This window comes from Necator americanus, chromosome III, assembly GCF_031761385.1.
Source record: "Necator americanus strain Aroian chromosome III, whole genome shotgun sequence".
Classification (NCBI taxonomy): Eukaryota; Metazoa; Nematoda; class Chromadorea; order Rhabditida; family Ancylostomatidae; genus Necator; species Necator americanus.
The window spans coordinates 38503904-38521845 of NC_087373.1; the positions used below are offsets into that span (position 1 = coordinate 38503904).

Genomic DNA, 17942 nt, shown 5'->3' on the forward strand with positions numbered 1-17942 from the left:
AGAGCTCCTGAAGATTTAGCGTTCGTCTCAACGCAAATCCTTTGTTAATTCAAAGGCTCAATCCTAAATTAATCATCAAACTATCTACAAGTGGCTAATGATCGCCGATAAAAACGGCCAAATTAACACAAAGGTATAAGATGGATCTGCCAAAGAAAACAAAACATAACGTATCGTTTTAATAGCACTCTTTAATACACATACTTATCTTCGGCAAAATAAAAACAAATAACAATTCGATCAACAACTCCAGAAAAAAAACAATACATCAGCGAAGTGAACAACGAACAACAATAGAAGTGATAGAGATCTCACATACTCGAAATTCAACGAGAAAATACAATCTTTAAACAACACATCACCCTTCTGGATCTTGCTCTTCCGGAAATCTGTCCTTCACTTCGAGATCTTCACCGTATTGAATAGTAGTGTCGATAACAAGTAGAAGTTGTTCTATACTTTCTTCGTCGTCAGAATTAAGCGGGACAAATTTCACGATTGAATAATCTTCGAGGACCTAGAGAAGAAAAAAAGATAGTGTGTTCTCTTACAACGAATCTTTTTCAAACAACTTCTGAGAGCCTTTTTCGTGGATAAACTAATAACATAGATCAACAACACATGCAGGGTGACGTAAAGAGATTAAAAAGGTTCATTCGTGAAAAAAAGTCAGAAAAAAAAACCAACTTCTATTCTATCATACAAATGAAACTTTGATAAACCACTACCAAAATACCCTTACGGAAAAGAAAAGCACCTGCGCAATAGTTTTTGTTAACTGACGATGTCGTTCATTCCATATATGTGTGGTGTCGTGTTCTACAATACTTCTGGTGTCCGTCTCAAGAAAGTCTTCAACCTATAATCAAACAACGCAGTTAATTTCGAGTCGCGTATCGCACAAGGAATGCAAGTAACCAGAAAAAAAGTACTTGTTATCCAGTCAACATTTCCTAATAAAGTCTCCAGCTCTTTTAAAAAAAAAATTCTCTTGTAAGGAAAAAAAGGAATCCGGACAAAAATATGAGATTCCTAATGCCGCTATATCATGCGACAAGCAGAACAAAAACAGGTTTCATTGAACAAAACAATATTCTAAATGCAAAAAAAAAGTCGATGAAGAAGGATGAAGGAAGGAAGGAAGAGGCGCCTTCTTCAGAACTAATGAGATTTTCTCGTCTTTGACATCTCAATTAGTTGAAAGTACAGGAGAGTCATGCACTTCTAATTCTTCGGATTCAGTGATGTGTGTAAGAGACAAGGAAACATATTCGTGAGCCTGCGATTCAAGTTGTAACTAAGAAGAATATGGTGGTACAATGAATAATGTATCATTTCTTTCATTATTTTAAACAATGTTTTTTTTTTCGCTGAATATAGACACTGTTGAGATCCAAAAGGTATCCATAAATGAAAGAGGAATAGCGAGGAGCATGTGACAATCCTTACAAAATCATTTCAAGTTTTTTCAAATTTCAATTTCGGATCAAAAAGCAGGAAAAAAAGAAGACAAATCAACAAACAAAATGAATAATAAACAAATTTAAAAAAAACCAAGTCGGCAAAACTGATACAAACTCACCAAGACCTTATTCCTTTCTGAGAGTAGATCCATCTTGGTGAGCACATTTACGCAAGGAGTCTCAATAGCTATCATTGCTGACAAAGCCGTTAATGCACCAGCAATAAATCTTAACAGATCTGATTTGAGAATTTCATCCATGTCATCAACAAAATATTGTTCACTTTTCAGCCTCCAAAACAAAATGGGTGTCGATAAGAAACACTGAACAAACATTGAAGTCCCAAGCCCTAAAAACTAATCATTCACGGAGACACTGTAAATATTTAAGATAAGAACGTAGGAGACGATACCTGAAGGCGTCAACGAGCTGTCGCATAATCGGCAAATGACTGTACAATTCAATCTGACCTGGACAATCGAAAATGAAATAATCATCTTCACCTTCACAAAGTTCATCATGGAGCCATTCCAGATTTTGAACCAAATATCTGAACTCCTCTTAACGTTCACATGTTTAGAAGAAAATATGCTACTGCTTAATAACCTACTTACTCCATACAGAATACAAGAGCTCCATTTGGTCCGAGAGCCAGTTCTTCATCTTCCATCACATCATCAACACTAATCAAAGCACGTACATCTAGAAACACAAAATCATAACTGAGTTCCGTAACAATACGAGGTTTATCATGTTTTTTCAGCTGTACTTATTTGAGAAAAGAGAATTGTTTATGCAACAAAAGGAGCGCTGATACACAGCATATTTCAACGAATTCATATCACTGTGTTCTGAAAAGGTGCTACAGTATCACTATACGCAGATAAGCCGAGCTTTCTCATTATAAAACCACTGGAAACCTTTTTCTTCACAAAAATTGCATCCTGACGAGACTCCGCCAAACTATGAGACACCATAAAGTGATGTCAACTAAAATGTCATTTGCGCCAGTAATGGCAATATGAGATGACGCTGCTTCTACAACATTCTGCGAAGAATGAAATCATGAACTTATACAGATTTCATCAAGGAAGAAGTGCATCAGCGCTTAGCGTTGAATCAGATTTCATCTTTGTTTAGTGCGCGCTGCATCAAACAAGCGTGATTGACCCGTTCTTAGATTAGAAGAAAGTTGTTGGCATTCTTACAACCGTAAAACAAGCCAATCATGCCTATTTATTGCTGCCAAACTCTAATTGTCGGGAAAAAATAAAAGCTAAAAAATAAGCTGAGATAAGAGGTAAAAAGCTAGAATTTATGGCTAAAATAAGGAAAGTGGAAAAAGTACTAGGAGGAAAATTTTACCTGCCGCAGCTGGGTAGTTAAATGACTCAGCAGCAGGGTCGAGATTAACCACGTGTACTTGACGACTGATGCTCTGACAATGGTTAAAAATGACGGAGCAATACGTTGACTGAAAAATGAACATGGACGTGAATGCTAATGAGTGTTTCACAAAACGATAATATCTACAAGAGGGCGAGCAGAGTTCACTCACCTTCCCACTCCCGGCTGGTCCCATTACCAATTGAGCGTACTTCATCTTGAGTTTCTATGAATACTGTAACAATGTTCGCTTTTTACTTGAAAATAACACATTCAAGCCACGCTACACGCTGAACGAGCAATTCATAGAATGAAAAATTAGCGTACGGCCATTACCCAGCGAAGGCACTTGGCATACAAATCGGCCATAAAATTTTCATTCGAGACGGTACAAAAATCAAGTTCATATGAAAACTACTGACGAAACTATAAAAAGCTAAAAGAACTAGTACAGAAGTAGTATTAATGATGACTAGGCAAGAAATACACCAAGGTTGAACATTTGGTTGGAAAACAATCAACGAGAACACGTATGGCTGTATCGACCCAAGATTACTGTAGTTTTTACACGTAGAAAAATATATGTTTGAAAAATGAGTTATGTGAAAGTGATTTCAAAGAATTAGTAAGACGAACTAGAATGCTAACTACGGTAGGTAAGAACTTCAGCTAAAAACAAGTACGGAAACAATTACTACATAAAAAAAAATCACTACATCTACTCCTATGCACTTTTTATATCAACTCAATCTGCGAAAAACTAGCAAGAGGGGTTGAAATTATAGTTTGGGGCATTGCAGTGTAAAATTCATACAGCTTATTATCAATATTTCCACAATATTTTCGGAACTCCCGAAGCATGTAGTCTTGAAACGCTTCCGAACATTGACTGAAAACGTAGTTACAATGATTTTAAACTTTCAAACATTTCAAGATGTTCAATATTAGAAACAAAACGAAAATCATACGCATCATCAATCGAAAGAATTTCATCTTAGAGGAGTCCTTTTGGAAAAAAAATGTTTTTGAGTGAGACGGCAAAACTTCTTGTTCATTGCAATTGTACTGAGTGAAAAGTGCCCCATTTCTTGCCAAAAAGCAATTACTCACCTCTCTTGCCTGTACTTCTTGGTCAACATGTGGTTCCACGCCCAGAAGAAGAAAATAGGTTTATCGGTCGGTCTTTCAAGTGAGACGAACATGCCTCCTGTCTGATGCATATAAAGCGATGACGCAGATGCTGATTTGTTAACTGAACGGGAATAATAAGGGAATAGAACGACGTCAACAACAGAGTGGCAGATACAACAGAATAAAAAAATGCATAGAACAGTAAAGGAAAAATCAAAAAAAAAATGGTGATATTCCGTCTCCTACTATTAAACGTGAATGTTATTTCGGATTGAAACTGCCAGAAGACGATATACGCTTTCGAAATTTAAAAAAAAAGTCTCTCGACCATAGAACAAAAGGAATTAAATGGTGATTAAGGTCTAAGGCGGCTGGTTAGGAAAAATCAAAGGTTTGAACGCCTAAGCTCTGTTTTTTTTTCAACATATAAAACCTCTGAGCAGAAATATTGGGTGATTCAATAAGGAATACTTCTTTTTTTAGTGGCACTAGAGGACAATTTTGCGTCGCGGACAAAGCCATTCAAAGTCTGACAGAACGCTGGAAGAAGACTGCAGAAAATGAATGAGATCATATTTTGAGTCAAGTATAGTTCTGTTTGTCTTAATCTCTGAAATAAAGGAAACTTTGAGTGCCAAGTAATTTACGGAATGACGCAATAAAAACGACATTTATCACAAAAAAAAATTACGGAATGGCGCAATAAAAATAACATCTATCGCAAAAAAAAACGAAATGACGCAATAAAAATGACATCTATCACAAAAAAGATCAAAACTATGCAAATGTGACATAAAACGACACTCACGGGTAATTTTTCCGTAAGCAGACTCTTTGTCTTTACTCGTGAACGATGAACTCCTTAGTGTTGCATGTTCTATCGGACATTCCATTGCGCAAAATCCAAAACAGCAAAGCAGATGTCGCAGGGTTTGTTCCAACTAAAAATTTATTGAAAAAAAAAAACTGAAGAACTATTAGAATCGAAGGAATTTCTTACCATATGTTCTGGAATAAGATTTTGCTTCACTTGAACTCGTATTGGACAACGAAGAGGATTCGAATTTACGTCTTTTGGTAGAGCTATCGGATCTTCTGGCACAGGAAACAGATAAAATTTCTCTTTTGATATCTGAACCGGGAAAACAATACGGAACCACAACAAGAAAAAAGTCATCAGGATATTACTGATTTGTTCGATACCAATTCACCTTCGCTTGCCATGTGTAAACTGTGTCAGCAACTGTCTGTCCGGTAGCCATAAACCACTTTATGCTTAGCTCAAAGGTCTTGGACTCACAGAAGGATCTATCGTAGACTATCTAAAAATTAAGGTTGTTGTTCACTAGAGATAACTGCGAAATAAACAAAGTACGTCAAGAGACATACCCTTCCCCATTCGCCTAGCGGACATGGATCACGGGGAGCAAAATCCAAATCGATTGAAGCTTTTTTGAAACGACATTCACTAAGTGGGCCAAAAGATGCACAACTGGGAACGAATTCAACACGCATCCATCTGAAATGATTATAAAATCTTGAATTTTCAACTAACAACATGTAAGAGATGGTAATGAGAGAAATGTGCCGAATAATCAATCTTGCAGCAAAGGCCGATAGAAAAAAATGTTTCTTGATCATCCGGCGATCACATCAAACAAGATTAGTTTAACTAAAACCAAGAAAACTTTGCTGTCTCCGTTTAAAAAAAAGTGCATCATCTCAAGAAACCCTTTAAATGGTAGGTAATGATGAATTAATAGAATGAACAGCTAAACATACCGACTGTAGGAAGACTGTGCAGCTTCCCTATCACGATCCACATCGGTCAATGCGCAAAGTTGGAATCCATAACGGAACAGACGTGCTTCCGACTCCGATGATATGCAGGATTCGAGTTCATCGTACTCAATGTCTGCTATATGACAAGAAGTGAGAGATCATATTAGATGAAAGAATAATCTCCTAAGGTCTGATGTACACTTACTGGCTCGAACAATTTCAATCGTCTCAAGGTCGACCATGTCATTTGCGAACTTAATTGCACTTTCACGAGTCACCAATTCCTTGACATTACCAGCTAAAAAACAGTAAAAACAGGTTTCATGACGAAGTTTTAATTTAAAAAAAACAAGAAAAATGACCGGTGAGCCAGTTGACAAAATCGTAAGACAGAAACATGTTAGGCGGAAAGATAGTAGCTGGATTTTGACTTGTTATTCCAACGAAACCACTTTGTTTGAAGCGGGCCAGGATCTGAATAACAATGCACTGCATTCTGATTTCATCACAACAACAGAATGAGTTTCACCTGATCATAGTTTGCTACGGTGAGGTCAGTTCGTGGCGGTAAGTCACGTTGAACGGAGTTAATCGCAGGTGATGAGGTAAGAGGTCGAACGAGACGATTGATTTGGAGTAGTACACGTATCATGCTGTCAAAGAGTAGCGGAGACCTCGGTGCTCCTTCGATGGCTCGAAATGATGCACCGGGAAGCTGTTCGTTGAGCATTCGTTGCACAATGTTCGGAGTTTCCGGCTGTGGTACCATCATAAACCTGGATTTTCAGGATTACAGACTAATTCGGACGCAAACTAACAGCTTTTTGCAACCTTTCCGCTCCCATTGACAGTTATCGCAAACCGTTCACAGCTAATTCTACTTGAATGAATATTCGTGCACCATTTTTCAATAAAGGATTGGTGACATTCGAGCAATAAAATTGCTTATTGGAAGGAGAACATCTGTGTATTTGCGTACAATGTTTCTCTCACCGCAATCCAGTGTTAACCAGCGTCGCTTTACGCAAATAATAGGTAACTTCAAGAATAATAGGTAACTGTCGGCTCTGGATATATTGATGTAAAGGGATCTAATATTAGCAACTGGAAGAATAAACAGGAAACAATTCCAAAAACACAGCAATCGTACCAAGATTCAGAATCATTGTCTACGCATTTCGCTTGAAAGTTGACACTTCCAGAAATAGATATTTCATCAAAAACATTTGTGAGTTACTTCTCTTCTTAAATTGATTAGTTTTTCAGAATTAGTCCAGAACTGACATGCGAATTTTTTATGGCTAAGAAGAAAAGAATTATTTAACAGAACAATATCATCAGAAGAATACTATGACTAGCAAGTGCTAAGAGATATAACAAGTTTCTAGATATAAAAGGGAGAGAAAGCAACAATAATAAATAGAAATGGAAAGTATCCTTTGTATAAAAAAACACCCAAAATACACTTTAACTAATCCAAAACTGAAATCTGGACATATTTTACTCAATGGCCAAATTCTTATAAATATTTGTGGATATTGCAAGTATAAATGTTATAAATGCATCACAATCAACTCCATAAGGTATAAGAAAAATCAAAATAAGTCGCTAGGAGAACGAAAACTGGCTTTCGCGCAAACATTTGGAAGGAAAAAAAACACCCATTAGGGAGAAAAAGAAGAAAAAATCGTATACTCACCTCGAAGAATAGCTTTTCATTTCATCCTTGAACATCTGCGAATTATTCCTGTACTTGATATTACAATCTAACAAACTCCAGTTCAATTTGTCCAAATTGTGAGGTTTGAAACTGCAAACATAAACATAAATAACTAGGATCAATCTTGCATGTTTGGCACAAAAAAATAAACTACTGAGGTAAGGGTGCTCACCTGGTAGTGCTTCTCTCATAGCACTGCGCGTCCGGTACCTACAACGAGGAATCTGATCTCGAAAGGTGGAAACCACTCAGTAACTCAATTCTGATACTATAACATAAAATCACATCCACATTTAGCACAGAACAATTCATTTCACCCAATCTTAAAGATATAGAGTGTTCGGAATGGTGGATAAAAGTATGGAGAATGTTAGCATGTCTACTATAAAATGTAGTATTATACCATCCCAATCACCCAGTACCTTCCAATTTCTAAGGTTATTTAAACAGATAAAGAGCAACATTTATAGGAAAAAGGGTCCGAAAATGGCCCAAGCAAGGAAAACTAATTTTAGCGACTGCTGTTAATATTATACCGGGAATTTTACATTGTGTACAACAAAGAGTAAAACCAACTCAATCTTGAAAAGTAGTGAATATAGTGCCAAAAAAAAGCATAAGAGAATACTCACTCAGGGAAAAAAAATGCGCATAACTAAAAATAGAGAAATTTTCTATCTTTTTTCCCATTTAACCTCTCAAAACCCACTATTAAGCAGTCAATATCAAACCATTTAATCTTCGTCTCTTTCCGCTCGTTACTCCCTTTTTTTTTAGAAGAAATTAGATAAAAGACTGGGTGGAACGTCGGACTGTACCTGGCCCGGAACGAGGCTGTTCGGGTAGACGGGTACCTGGAAGAAGTACGAGTATGGCTGCATGCACGGCGGTGGAGTTGATTCTGTTTCACGATTTCGCTTCGGATAAAACACTGTTACTGTGATGTCGGAACCAACGAGAACAAGTCGATGAACAATCTGCAATGGATTTGCGATAACAAACACTAATACTTGAATTAAATTACTAATTTACAACCTCACCTTGTTAAATGACATGCTGCATTCAGTTTGTTCCGTGTTTATTGGGGTAAACAAGCTTTGTTTGATCGCAACCTTTAAAAAATTAAGAAAATGAACCTTAGAAGCATAAAGCACAATACACATCACTGACGTGAATCAACGGCTTCGACATCAAAATGATTTGAAATCCTCGCTGAAGGCGCTGACAGATGAGTTGGTCAAAGACCAGCCTCGACAACTGGTTAATGTCCATTTTTACCCTCAATCCCTACAATGGTCGATCTTGCGAATTAGAACAAAAACTATGAACTCAAAGTAATTATGTTAATCACAATAATTACAGAGAAAAAAGAACGTCTAAAAGACTTACGTGCTCATTAACCACTGATATTTGGTGTTCAGTGTAGAGGTAATCCTTGAGAAGAGTTAAGCCATCAGGGAAATAGTCGGTGGTAATTGGAAGTAGAGCCGAACTAGAACGAGAAGTAGTAGGAACCAACTACGAACCCAAAGAGAGAAAAAGTGAAACTAAGTGGAACGGAGGCTATAAAGAACATTTCAAGCAACCCTCAATAAGACGAATGAGATTGCAGAAGTGATTTTCGTCATGCAACCCAAGGAAATGAGATTCAGAAAGAACGAAAGACAAAAAGCAAGTAAAAAAGTAGGAATAATTGAAAACACTGCACTTCTACTTACGCTAACAACGTTACAAAAAATATTCTTCGTCGGGAGTAAAAAAAAAGATGGAGGTCAATTTCTTCAACATGAGAGAACTTGCAAGTACTCTATTAGGTTTAGTTGAACGATCGCTAAGAATATGTCTGAGTTCTACTATTAAATTACATTGTTGCAAAATATCAAAAACGTCAGAATCGAAGACAAGTACATTATTTTGATGCAAAATTAAAATGTTTAAAAGGGGCCCGTATTCTGTAATACGACGAAAAATTCCCTTTTATCATTGAATACACAAGCGATCACCCGCACTACAGTTAGACATCAGATATTGGATCAACAACCATTAAAACTTTCAGCCTTAAATGCAGAACTGCGCAAGATTTTAAAAGTTCCCTCCTCATCGACTTAGTTATGTCTGCAAAAATTTGGGATTTCTACAAGTCAAAGTTATCATATAGTTATCACGCTAGATACGAAGCAGCAAATAACTTTGCAGCCATAGGTAAACTGCTAGGAAGTGAAAAACTGGAGAAATCGAGCGGAAAAAAGCAAAACAAGGAAACTCACAAACAAAAAGCAAAACTGTAAAACAGAAAGAACAACCTTCTAAAATCTACCTTGAAAAAAATCAAATAAAATAGACCAACCGAACCAACGACTTCCAGTCCACACCAATTTCCATGTCAGGATTCCACTTTTCTTCTCCAGTAGAACCCCACGCCCATACACGTGTCTGTTCTTTTTTCGCTTCACCAACACGTCTCACAGGTGTAAAATCATCGTTCTATAAGAATAAGGTTGTTTTTCTTTGCATAATACCTACAAGAACGAGTATTTAGCGCTCACCTTCATATTTACTGTAGCTGTACTTGTGGTGCTTTCTTGCGGTGGAGCAGTCGTGACCTGCGGAGATTCTGGTCGTTCACTACGTGATCGAGACGGTGATCCTGACACAACTGCAGAAAAAGGATCAATCGCAGCTTCCAGAAAGCGACATTTTTGAGTGAAGTGCAAAACGTGAGTGTATGAAAGAGAAGAGAGAATTGTAGCACTGAAAAAAAAGTTCCACTAACCATTTTCCCTGGCACTTTTGTCGATCTCGTTTTCTACCGGTGGAGCCTCATCAACCATGTTGATACGCACTGCACAAGTACCATCTACATAGTGATGTGCAAGTTTTGACCGACCCTAAACAAAACAAAATCAGTCAGTAAAAAATCCTAGTGTGGTTCAAAGTTCAATATTCCCCGAAACATCGTTATGAACGTACCATTTCATCAACAGGGAACACGTGTATCCATCGTCGACGATTCGCTGTGATTCGTACGTAGAATTGGTCCGGACGGAAAGGATTTATGAGCGAACGGTGAGGAATAGCATCCACATGTGATGCTGTTCCTCGACGACTTACGATCGGCGCTCCACGTTTATTGCTCGTCTGTGCATGGAGTGAATGGGCTCCTAAATGGTTTTTTCCTCATCTGCTGTGTGTCTAACTTCCATTCTTTTAACTGTCACCTGTTATTCATAAAAGATACTGTATGAAGTGAGATCGATAACCGAGAAAAGATTAGTAAGGCTAAGTCACAATGCTTAGAGATGATCTGGGTAGGAGTCCGTTACAGCACACTTATGAAGAAGCAAAAATTGAGGTGATAGCAAGTAGCAATTTTTCCGCACAAGGAATGAATGTTGAGTACGACTATAACTGAACCAATAGGGGATCGGAAAACAAGATTTTATACACTTAAACACTTTGAAATATGTAGGTTGCACACTATTTTCCCTTGCCGTTTGACTACATCCCATAAACATACGCCAGGATCGTTATGACATTGAACAACCGCGTCCAGATGTAGACAAGAGCACATTCTAACGATAATGATGAAGACAGAACTTGTATTTGTAATAGACAAGATCTAAAATATATAACTATATGAAGTGCAAGAAATTTAAAAAGGAAACCAAAGGGGATTAGGTGTATCCTGCAGTAGAAAAATTTGTGGTTTCCAGACAAATTCCAAAAATACTTCTTTGAAAGTTAGGGAAAAGATGGAAAAATAAGAAAAATGGAGAATCTGCGATGACACGCGTGCGTTAATCGTGGGCTTTAACAATGAATGACTCTTAGATATGGCAACGAAGGGACTAGCAAAACTGCCAGAACCACAGTACTCCCGCTCACCTTCTCGTCATCCTTCTACAAGTTGAAAAACCCGCAAGATTATATATGTAAAACATAGAAATGGAAACGAACCACTAAAGGTAGGACTTCAAAACAACTCGCATGGGTAAAAAAAAAAAACATTTCCACTAATATCTAATTAAATTCTGAAGTATCTGAGATATCTTATTAATATTCATAGCACTGCTTAATCAGCAACAACAGACGAAATTCAATTGTAGATGCCAGAAATATGTACAGCTCAGCCGCCAACGTTTGTGCAACCGCTCATATAGCATGGCGTTTCATATGTGTTACGAATGCGAATTCAGCTATAGCTCATAAAAGCGCACGACAACAACCATATCACAATTATGATGGTCATATTGAATCACTGAGAAAAAAAACAACAATGTTTCGTCACGAGAAAACGAATTCTGCAACGAAAAATCCCACCAAACCAGATGATGTTATAGGTTCTATACAATTATTGGCCTCTGACAACAAAATGTACTGTACGCGGGTATTTTTTTTTTCTACAGCAGTAAAGGGAGCAAATGCACCTGCTGCATCGCCTAACTAGATTGATCCACTGCGAGCAGAAAGGGACTATCCAAATTGGAAAAAAGAAACTCAGGTGAATCCGGAAGAACTATGAGTTAACCAACTCTATCTTAAGTCAGTATAGGAACGGGTTCACTTCGAATAGCTAATATAAATACTCACCTCCAACATACCGTTTCTGCTCAAACGAACCGCTTTCCATTGGACACCGTATGCCAAAAGCACTTCCTGCATTATCTAACGAGCTCGGTCCAACACGAGCAGAGAGCGACTGCAAGGAACGACTTTAGAAGTTAAAAACTTTAGTGAATTCAACGAGCTACAAGGTAACCAACCCTTTCATATGGCAACGTAGGAGCTGGTTCATTCTGAACACATGGTAAACCTAACTCCCTATGCAACTCATCAATAGTACTTTGTCCTTTTCCTCTTTCACCAAATCTAAAAAGAGTATTTCGCGATTTAAATCAGCTTCCGATCATCAAAAAAACTGTACTTTGTTTGTGTCAGTAATTTCGAGAACGCCTCCGCATCGTAAGCTTGCATATCACAGTGCTGAATTGTCTCGCCATCCATAACCAACGTACGCGGAGCCGACTAAAACACCCATTAGCAATGAAATTTCAGCAAAAAAAAAAAAATCAAAGCTTTGAAAAAAACCAATTACCAAAATAGCGTCCGGTAAATTAATTCTAGGACGGAAATTAATCGATATTGCACTACGCTTGCTCATCCGATAATACGAGTAATTCATCCAATGCGGTATAAAGTAGTCTTCAAACGGTTGGGCCGAGTTCCATCGGTTGTGAAACACAAATAGAGGGACCGCATGTAATGGTTGCTCTCCTAGGCATACCTAAATATAATGAAAGACCGAAAAATTGTTTTTACAAGTGATAGTCAAGTACCATGTCCAATGAGATTCCCATGTCAATAATCCTCTGTTTTGTCATGTTCACCATTTCACGATCCACATTCAGTACACCACCTCCAGGCGTCACAAAAATAATCTGAAAGTGATTATTATCGTAATCAAGATGCCACTCTGTTGACTGAGAAGTTTTTGGAAGGTCGAAGCTGAATTTGAACACATGAGTAGGGAAAAACTACACTACAAGCAGATAGCCCAAGAGAAATAAATTCCGCAATGCCTATTAAAAAAATTTGTTTGCAAGACTTTGCAGTTCCCCTGAAATGCGAAATGCACGGAAAATCTTGACATGGTCAAAGGAACCGTTCTCGGACACAACTTGAAAAGAGACTTGAAGAAACATGAAAGAAAAGGACATCCGAATATTTTCCATTCGTTCCCATCTCGTGCCGCAAAAATTCGTAAAAATGAAAAGCTTGCCAAATTTTTAAAAGGCAGAACAATAAACTTCCAAACAATCCGGTTGGACAAGAGAACAGAGTAGTAGCAACGAGGGCTGTACAAGAATAAATAAAACAGCTAGAAGAACTGCTACTGTAAATTCAAATTGGCATTTCCTTACGTCGCTGTTAGTTGCTGTAAAAGTACAAAAAAACTTTCGACCTGCTGCCCAGTTGTTTCAAATCTTCTGTCCGTGTGATAGGCACTAAATGAGTTCATACTCATATTCAGCACTTGTAAGAAATTACCATCCGCCGCAGTTGATATCTCCCATCGACCTCTAAAGCGTAAGCAAATTTTACAGCATACTACGTATTCAGAGGAACTTGTGGTCTTTTTTTTTCAAATTTCCACTGACGAAGGAAAAAAACTGTCTCACTTCAGATTAGGATAGTTCGCAGCTAGAACATCCTGGATGGTATCCTGGTACTTGTTAAATGACAGCTTGATCTAAAAAAGTAACTTTCTTTTCTCTGTACCTCTCTGAAATTTCAGTGATTGGCAAAATTCTAATAAGTTTTGCCAATTTCTGGAATCAGTCGTTAAAGAATCCCTAAATGTCCTAAGGGAAATAGTTATAAAGAAACTAACTGTAGATAAAACATGGCTCCAGTCCTCATAATGCTCATTTTGCACCAGCAAACGATAGAAATCCTAGAAATACAGTAATTCTTCACAAATTTAATAAATTGGATGTCTTAAGAATACCGCAAGTATGCACCTGATAATATCGTCCGCGATGATCTCTTGCGCTAGGTCCGAGCTGATCCTCCACATTTTTGTCAGTTTCTCCAAGTAGATAAAAACGAGAGCAGAGAATGATCGACACATAGTGAGCGCTAGAGTTTGCGTGCCATTTCGCGAACAGCTCCGACATAAAACCTGAGTAAGAAAGATTAATTCATATAGTTAAAGGACACACATTTGCTGAATTAAATTACAATGTGCAAGCTGAAAACGTACCTTTTACGCACTTCTCGAAGTAAAGGTCACCTTGTGGATCCAGCTGCCACATCTCGGAACTCATTTGAATGTAAATCAAAACCTATAAGAATACTAAGCCCATAAAAGTGATGCTAAATGCAACAAGTTTCTCAGAAACTACCTCATTCAAGAGAAATCAACACGTAGATTTATGGACAATAAACAGTGTATAAGTGTTCTTTTCGATGTTCTCAAATTTTCGAAAAAAAAAAACCAGTCCAAATAATGTACTGATTTTGCATTAGAGTGAAGGCAAGCTCACCGAGCTACTACTAGAACGAAACACCACTCGAGTATCCGACGACACAAAACCACTGCGCACAATGTTACCCTTTTGCCACATATCCGACACTTTCGTACTGATGTTGAAGTGACGTAGCTGAAAAAACAACTATTCTCATCATCCCAGGAATTACAGCATTAGATTAGTAGATTATGCATAGTATTCCATAGAAATGATGAATGACTTCAACTAATTTTGCTGAACATTCAAAAAAAGAAGAAATATGCGAAATACTTGAAAATCATCGTGGCGCATTCTGTTGTTTCAAGTTGAATGTTAATATTCAGCGAACTAACATCTAAATTGAAACACCAACTGCTCAGCGTACTGTCAAACAGCACTAAAAACGAAAAGAAAACAAGGAAAAAGAAAGTCATTCAAACCACTTTGAGAGCCAAAAGTGGTTTAAAAGAAACAAAAAATATCCATCCAAAAAAAAAACCAAGAAGAAAACCTGAGCGTATGCTGCTCACCGATTAGACATGATATCTTATGGTTAAAAACCTATATATTTCTTCATTTTCGCGAATCGCTATCTTCGTTAGCAGGAAATCAGTTCAAGTGCTTCATTATGTTGCCATAGCTACTACAACTGCGTGCATCATTGAAAAAAAAAACATTCGAGATTAAGATATGCAAAAACGGAATGATTAATTACATGTTTTTGCTCACACAAGGAGTGTAAGTGATTAATGTTTACTGTATAAACAATGATCACTGATTAACTGCCAGAAATCATCATTTCTGAATCTGTTGAGACAAACGTTAGTTTATTAACCTCCGCCCTCCCTCCTTTCTCGATTTCCACTCAAAGAGTTTCTCTCAGTATTAAATATTAGTAATATTATAAATAAAGTGAAATTTGTTGCAGGTTCTTTCAAAGTACAATAGAATAAGATTAAAGGGATAATGAAATACCTCAGAATTAAGAAATAAACTAAAGCTGAACATTTCAAAATGTGAGGCGGTTGAAAGCTAAATAACGTGTTGATAATAATGAAATCCTCACGATCCAACGAGGGGAGTGATATATGAAAACAGGAAGGAATGAAAGAAAATGGGATTACTCAATGCAAGTTTTCGCAATTAGGCAAGCACTGAGCATCCAAGCTCTTTTAGATCGCAACAATATGAAACTATTCCCGAAGACCATGTAACAAAAAAAAGAAATAACATCAGATGTAAAATGTAGCTAGAATCAAAATTGGGAAATTTCACACGTGAAAAAAGATGCTGCTTCCATACCTGCTTGTCGAGGTAGGCACACGTATTTATTAGCCTTGACCGGTAACGCCACATGTCAGCTCGACTCATGTACAATTCCTTAAAGGTAAGTTGGATATTGTCGAGCGTGACCTGAAAACCAAAGCTTTTTTTTCCTGAACATTACTTCACTAATTTCAACGAAGAAGAGAAAAGAACCTCTTCGATTTTCTTTTTCTCTGCAATCACAAATACACCACCTGTCGACGTGAATGTTTTCGACAATGATTCTCCAAGATAAGTACGTTCCACTGATATCACAACATCCTTGAAACCAAAAATAGGATTAATACAGAAAAAAAATATAGAAAAAGTAATAAAAAAAAAACACTGACTCCTTTTTCTTTCTCAATAAATTCGTCCACTCTGATGACGATTTGCATTCGGGTCTTGTCGTTAGTTTCGATGCTGAAGAACGTTCCCGGCGAGAATAACTTACCCATTTCATTGTTCCCTACCTAGAATTCTCGAGAATAATCCAGTATGAATGCAGTACTGTAAAGTGATAAAAACATACAACTGGAATCTTTTTTCTTTAGAAAAAAAAATCGACAAACGATAAAGCACAGAAAAATGCATGAGAGAAAAAAGGCCCTCACCACGATCACACCATGATTTTTCAGACAGGGCTGTCCCTTCGTCTTCTGAAATGATTAACTTCTTATCAGAGAAGGTGAGTCTAAAGTCTTATAGTCTAAAGTGAGTCATAGCAGGGTGGAAAAGGATCAAAATAATTACTGTAAAACTTAATACAAACAAGCGTTGGCTATCTTCTGGAACAGATAAGAGCTTCAACTTCAACAAGAACTTCAACTACGAAACATTAGAGCAAATATTCAAGTTAATAAGACACGGAACTGCCCTTCTATCTTCCCCTGCGAAGAAAACAACGTAAGAGATTATCAAAAAGACTAGAGTCTTTGATATGCACACTTCGACGCTAACGATTTTCTTTCCATAGAATAAAAAATAGTTCTAACGCTGTAAAAACCTCGTAATGTTTCACGACTGAAGTCTTAAAACGAAAGGATGTGATCACTATAGAAAAAGTGTACTAAGAAAAATAAAACCTAGATGTTTGTAAGTTCCAATCATAGGTGATAAGTAAAAAAAATCTTTCGAAGCTCGACAACCTTAGAAACTAAGTTGCTTAAACAAGAAATGAGAAAGAAGAACAGGATGATCATTACGTTCTTTCTGGAGAAAATGAACGAAATAGCGATGTAAATGAACGACAAAGCTTCAGACCACTCATTCTGCTCAATTCATTCACACCATAACTAGTAGATTTACCATGTATTACAACAACTTCTCATATCAGAAAGGGGATTAAAAATATATATTGATTAGTAGATCACTCACCGTCGATGCTTCACGCATACAACGGCACTGATCCGTTGTATGCAGATCAACTCTTGCTCGTACTGACGTTCGATTTTCCTCTCCATTTTCTGGTGCTGCTTCTGCTGAACACATCACATCGTCCTTGGTGGTCACTGGGAAAACATCATCAGCTCAAACAGATTGCACACGTCTAGGCAGTACGGTAATAAGAACTCCCATTGTCAACTACTCCCGTCAAACATAAAAGCCAAACATGTGGCTTGGTCCTACAGAAAAGTAAACTAGAATGGCTTGGACAATAACAAAAATATCTCTGACATGAGAAGCTATGCAATATTTCTGAAAATTCACAACCCCTCCAGATACCTAGATTTAGAAATGGTACCCTTCCCTAAATATTTGAAACACACACGGGGCCCACTCCACCCAGCGCTCCTCTATCCTCCTCCTCTTCATTCCTCTTTACTACACAACTTCCCAACACTTCTTAATTTACGAAGTATCATAACACGGATGTCATTCTACCATTGACAATTGACAAAAGTAACATAAAGAAAACTTCATCCCGCATAAGCGAATGAAATCATACAACGAAATTGCCGGTTACAAAATCAAATTAATTAAACATCAACAAAACAACAAAGCAACGGTGTATAATAGAGTACACTTTCCACTTGATCACGCTATTTTCAAAACATGAATTATATCTCAATAGCTTCTGCGGAAAAAAAAAACATCTTCTAGATTGATCAAGTCGGAAATCGGGGAGGAAATCATCAACAAACT

The 17942-nt window shown here is 37.3% G+C and overlaps 2 protein-coding genes across 5 annotated transcripts; both read right to left on the reverse strand.

Annotated features, from left to right (window-relative positions):
- Positions 1 to 358: 358 nt before the first annotated feature.
- On the reverse strand, positions 359 to 3066 carry RB195_012282 (uncharacterized protein; the record flags this gene model as incomplete). The annotated part of the gene is made up of 8 exons (XM_064194067.1): positions 359 to 517; positions 758 to 859; positions 1583 to 1691; positions 1747 to 1812; positions 1876 to 2013; positions 2078 to 2165; positions 2829 to 2937; positions 3022 to 3066. The coding sequence occupies 8 exons, from the start codon at positions 3064 to 3066 to the stop codon at positions 359 to 361; spliced, it is 816 nt and encodes a 271-aa protein (XP_064051650.1).
- A 518-nt stretch (positions 3067 to 3584) lies between these two features.
- RB195_012283 (uncharacterized protein) lies at positions 3585 to 17288 on the reverse strand (the record flags this gene model as incomplete). 4 transcript variants are annotated; one of them, XM_064194068.1, is made up of 36 exons in its annotated part: positions 3585 to 3738; positions 3960 to 4101; positions 4789 to 4921; positions 4981 to 5112; positions 5192 to 5302; positions 5370 to 5499; positions 5763 to 5895; positions 5968 to 6060; positions 6125 to 6236; positions 6292 to 6538; positions 7462 to 7572; positions 7655 to 7692; positions 8337 to 8459; positions 8523 to 8594; positions 8653 to 8769; positions 8872 to 8974; positions 9830 to 9966; positions 10029 to 10138; positions 10256 to 10370; positions 10453 to 10643; positions 12073 to 12181; positions 12246 to 12351; positions 12407 to 12507; positions 12578 to 12766; positions 12819 to 12920; positions 13445 to 13562; positions 13662 to 13732; positions 13874 to 13936; positions 14004 to 14164; positions 14246 to 14327; positions 14529 to 14645; positions 15795 to 15905; positions 15972 to 16079; positions 16148 to 16270; positions 16412 to 16456; positions 17175 to 17288. In XM_064194068.1, the coding sequence occupies 36 exons, from the start codon at positions 17286 to 17288 to the stop codon at positions 3585 to 3587; spliced, it is 4224 nt and encodes a 1407-aa protein (XP_064051651.1). The 4 variants fall into 4 exon arrangements, with proteins under 4 accessions (XP_064051651.1, XP_064051652.1, XP_064051653.1 ...); XM_064194069.1 differs by having other exon boundaries at positions 5763 to 5898; XM_064194070.1 differs by having other exon boundaries at positions 8301 to 8459.
- Between the last annotated feature and the right edge of the window lie 654 nt (positions 17289 to 17942).